Here is a 4,765-nt window from a genome sequence, read left to right as displayed (position 1 = left end):
GATATATATATATATATATATATATATATATATATATATATATATATATATATATATATATATATGCACTGGATATATCATGCTGATCCCAAACCTTTGTACAATAAGGTATTATGATTTTGAGCAGAAAAAAAATATTGGTTGTCATGTTGCTTTATACAGTTGAGAGAGATAAGGTGCAGATTTAGCAGAAGAAAGTTGGCTGTTATTTACAAGTGTCCTTCAAATTGGCTTAAGAAAAGACTGTATATGGTGTCAAAGGAAGCAGAAGAGCAAAAAGGCTTAGTATGCTAGTTAATTAAAGAATTACAGTCAAATGCTGTTGTCAGGAAATAGCAGTATTCACTGAAGCACATTATCGGCTAGTTGCCCTCGTTAACAGCCTCTGTACAAAATGAGTAAGAGAAACTGTCAGCGTTTCACTAAGATCACTTGGCCCCAGAGATGTATTTACCAGCCAATGTGCCGTTTTATTCTCACCTTCCCTTAATGATAGAGGACAGGATCTACAGTGATGGAATTAACCAGCAATGGATTATAAAGTTGTAGAGAAATATATCGAGTCGATGCTGGAACTGACCGTTCAAATTTCTCACAGATGAAAAAAGATGAAAAACCTATTGTGAGTTAATAAACACCTACTTTATTGTTGTTCATGCGTCCATCTATCATTTTTGTACAGAAAATATATGCAGTCTCATATATTTGCCAGTTATTACTTTCTGCTCTCGCATTGTTTACGATCACCGATGACAAATAATAGATACGAGTCAGGTCGGTTGTCGAGATTTTATGCAAGATCTTATCCACCTTGTGTCAGTTTGTGTGTTTGTGTGCGTCCTTGTCCGTTTGTGTGTTTTATCTCACGCTGTGCCCAGGAAAGCCCTTGTCCGTGTAGTGATGTGTGGGGTCGTATAAGATACACCATTTCTGATAAGATAAGCTAATGGAATCTGAAGGTCACTGAAAGGCCATTCTCCCGAGGCTTCGCCGCTGTGGCAGAGGGGCAACACTTCATAATCATAAAATCTTCACAGAGGCCTGGAGCAGCAGCTCTTGCACATACAGTGATAAGCGGAATACTTACTGTTTGGAAAAGTGTGTCAAAAAGATCAGAATTGCAGCAGTATTTGATAATATATCATCTTTCATTCATTAACTGAATCAATGACCTTACTATATGATTTCTCAAGATCGAGTGAAATTCAAAACAGTCAATGCCGGTTACTCTGCTTTTAGTTAAAGACTGAAATTTAACTAGCCCTTTTTTGCAAGGTAATTAATGACATACAGATAGAGTTTCACCTGCTAAAGGTGATTGCATGCAGTTGGAGCTGTAAATCAAGCCCCAAGGGCCTTCAGTGCTAAACCAGATAGAGACCTTGAGTTATTTGAAATCTTCACATTCGAGTAATGAGTTAGAGTAAACCCAAAGCCAAACACCCACACTCTTAGATTGAGCCAAATGGATACTCGGCCACCTCATTATGTTTTTTTTTTTTAAAGAAAAGTTAAAGTGATCTACTTTTTCAGAGAACCACATTTATGCTTCTTTTTGAATGGAAATAAAATAAATAAATAAATATATGCCTCACAAATGTAACTTTGTGTGTGCTATATTAAACAGTGTTGTTGCTAATTAGATCTAGCTCACTGTTTATTATCATATGTAGTTTAGCAGTGGCAGTACATATATATATAGAGAGAGAGAGAGAGACAGAGAGTGTGTGTGTGTGTATATATATATATATATATATATAATTTTAGTTTTTAATTTAACAAAAAAAATGACAACTAGGTGAAATAAAATAAGTTATTATTATTATTTAGTTAGTTAGTTAGTTAGTTTTGGAATCAGTTGAAAACTAGATGGAAAATAAAAACAAATGACTATTACAGCATTTTAAATTAAAACTAAACCTGAAATAACAATTAATATAAGCAATATAGACATCAAAAAAAGTGCTTCTGAGTTACATAATAGCGGTATAATTTACAGCCATTATTGCAAATTATTGGTTGTAACTATTTATGTATTTATTTATTTGCTTATTTATTTAATTACTTATGTATGTATATGTTTGTTTGTTCATTCATTCATTAATTATTTTGTCATACATTTGTTTGTAAAGAACTAATATAATGTTATTATATTCATTTATGTATTTTAATTACATGTTATGTTTATATTTTATTCAGTATTTCATTATATGTTTTAATTATTCTAATATTTTTATTACTATTATTTTACATATATATATATATATATATATTTTTTTTTTTATTTATTTTTTTTTTATTTATTTTTTTTTTTGGTGGGGCCAGTGAAAATATTAGCATATAAGGCGTATAAAAAAACTAAGCTACTGGCTTGATAAAAAAAAAAATTGTAGCCTGATTTGATTAATATGTATTACGTCTGCTGTGTTACAGCCCTGTCTGGTCACTGAACTTTTCTTCTCCTCTCTCCGTCAGCTTCTCATTATATATTCCGGCTCAGGAAGCTTAATTCAATACATCAGGCACCCCCTCCCCTCCTCAACCTGTTTCTAGCTCTCTCCCTCTCCTTTTTTTTTTTTTTTTTTTCAACCAGTCTTCATTCATCTCAAACTCTGTCTAATTATCGTTAGCCTCCACTGAGCGAGTGCAACATTTTCTCTAAAGGAAGCTGAAGAGTCATGGATGGTCTCCAAAGATACATGTAGCCTTTTTTTTCTTGGGTGCACTTTGTGTTTGGTGACTAATAGTCCTTTTTTTACGGCTTCACTGGCAATGTTGTGGTAAAGTCTCCGAACACTGCCATTGATCGTCTTGCACTGCAGATTTATGAGACACTCCACTGTGACTGTCTAGCAGACAGTGGCTGCCACATTACCCTCATATTGAGCGAAATGGATACACTCTGTAACCTCAATATGTTAAAAACCAAATAAATGTGCAGTTAAACTGATCTGCCTCTTACAGCTGCACCTGTATAAAGATAATGAGGGAATCACATGACCTGTGATGTCACCTTCATCTGATGCCACCATGCCATAAACATGAATTTTCCCTTTTCACACAATTTTTTGAAACGGTCACAACTAAAATTAGAGCTTACGTAAGCTCGGTCAATCGGTGAGTCATCAGGCATCAAGATGAATTATTTAATTATGAATTTTGGACCATTTTAGAGCACTATAGAGACTAATCATGCAGTTTATTGAATTTGTACTGCAAGTTTCAGCATATGGGTCACAATGGACTGATGAATTAGCTAATCATCCTGCAATCAGCTTTTCATATAGTGAGTTTTTTTTTTTTTTTTCAATTTTAGTTTTATTTTAGATTAAAATATTGGGGCCAGTAGGATTTTTTTTATGTTTTTCTGAAGAAGTCTCGTATGGTCACCAAAGATTGCTTTTTTTATTTATTTTTTTATTTTTTTTAGAATTAAAATCATTTAAAACAGAATACTGTGAAATATATTTAGAATTTAAAATAACTGTTTTCTAAAATATTTTAAAGTTTATTCCAGTGATGGCCAAGCTGAATTTTCAGCAGTAATTACTCCAATATTCAGCATCACATGATACTTCAGAAATCATTCTAATATGCTGTTTTGGTGCACAAGAAAGATTTTTTTATTATTATAAGAAATTAGTTTGTTAAAAATGTTTATGCTCCTTAATATTTTCAGGATTCTTTGATTAATAGAAATTTCAAAAGAGCAGCATTTATTTAAAACAGAAACATTTTGTCACATTATAAATGTTTTATAATGTTTATTTTTTTAATTAGGTCTGAATAAAATAATAAATTATTATTATTAATAATTTAATTAATAATAATAATTTATCATTTAATAATTAAAAAATTATAATTATTTAATTTTAAAATTCTTCCTGGCCCTAAACTTTTGCAACAGCAGTTTATTTTTTTTGCTATCAGACTCATATAATACATTATTTTTTAGTCTGCCACATGGCCTTCTGTTTCCACATTTTAACATTAAATGTGTCTATAAATGTGATAAGAAAGGTTTTGACGTTCACGTTTGACAAACACTCACTTTGTCTCTATTATGTACCTGTTAAGAGCTTTTTATTGCTGTCGTTCTCACTGCTGTCGTCTCTTCCTCTCCTTTCTGCTCCCTCTTTGTCATTCTGTCATTGTATCACGTCTTGTCTGCTTGTCTTCTCACTGTCCTCTCATTGTTCCTGTACCTAGACCTAGTGAACCAGTTCTGTGAGCAGGTCCTGAACTTCTTGTTTTGTCCCTACTCTCCTGCCATAGCCCCATCCTCCCCTGGTGTTGACTCCGTACCCTTGCAGCGAACAGGAAGTCAGAATGCCACAGGGACGTTTCCCAGAGGTGGCTACTCGTCCGGTCAGGGCGCCAATTACACAGATACTTACCGCACGTTGCCGTACTGCTCATCAGTGGAGTCTCCCTACAGCAAGTCCGGCCCTGCCCTGCCACCCGAGGGCAACCTGGCCCGCTCGCCCTCCATTGACAGCATTCAGAAGGATCCCAGGTGAGTCTGCATGCCCATTGGACCTTTTTCATAGTCACAGTAAATGTACCTGGCAAATGTAAATGACAAATGTACACATATCGATCAAATTTGAGCTGGAAGAGCGGCTGCATGCTGAAAGGGTTTTCAGAGTTTGTGTGTGTCACTTTTTGAGGGCCTTTTGTGAAATATTTAACAGTCCTTGCATTTGTATTATGGTGAAATTAATTAATTTATTATTAATAAATATTATTATTTATTTTAATTCAA

The 4,765-nt window shown here is 33.7% G+C and overlaps 1 protein-coding gene across 1 annotated transcript in view; it reads left to right on the top strand.

The window, feature by feature from the left end:
- The window catches only part of LOC107590286 (catenin delta-2-like), a gene marked incomplete at its 3' end in the record, with an annotated part of 211,179 nt that extends 206,663 nt beyond the window's left edge, over positions 1–4,516 (top strand). Inside the window, exon 8 of the mRNA XM_016278997.1 lies at positions 4,210–4,516. Within this exon, the coding sequence (XP_016134483.1) occupies positions 4,210–4,516 (307 nt within the window). The remainder of the gene's footprint in view (positions 1–4,209) is intronic.
- Positions 4,517–4,765: the final 249 nt, after the last annotated feature.

This window comes from Sinocyclocheilus grahami, unplaced genomic scaffold (assembly GCF_001515645.1).
Source record: "Sinocyclocheilus grahami isolate Dianchi unplaced genomic scaffold, SAMN03320097.WGS_v1.1 scaffold126.1, whole genome shotgun sequence".
In the NCBI taxonomy this organism is placed as follows: Eukaryota; Metazoa; Chordata; class Actinopteri; order Cypriniformes; family Cyprinidae; genus Sinocyclocheilus; species Sinocyclocheilus grahami.
This window is presented reverse-complemented; position numbering and strand designations above follow the sequence as displayed.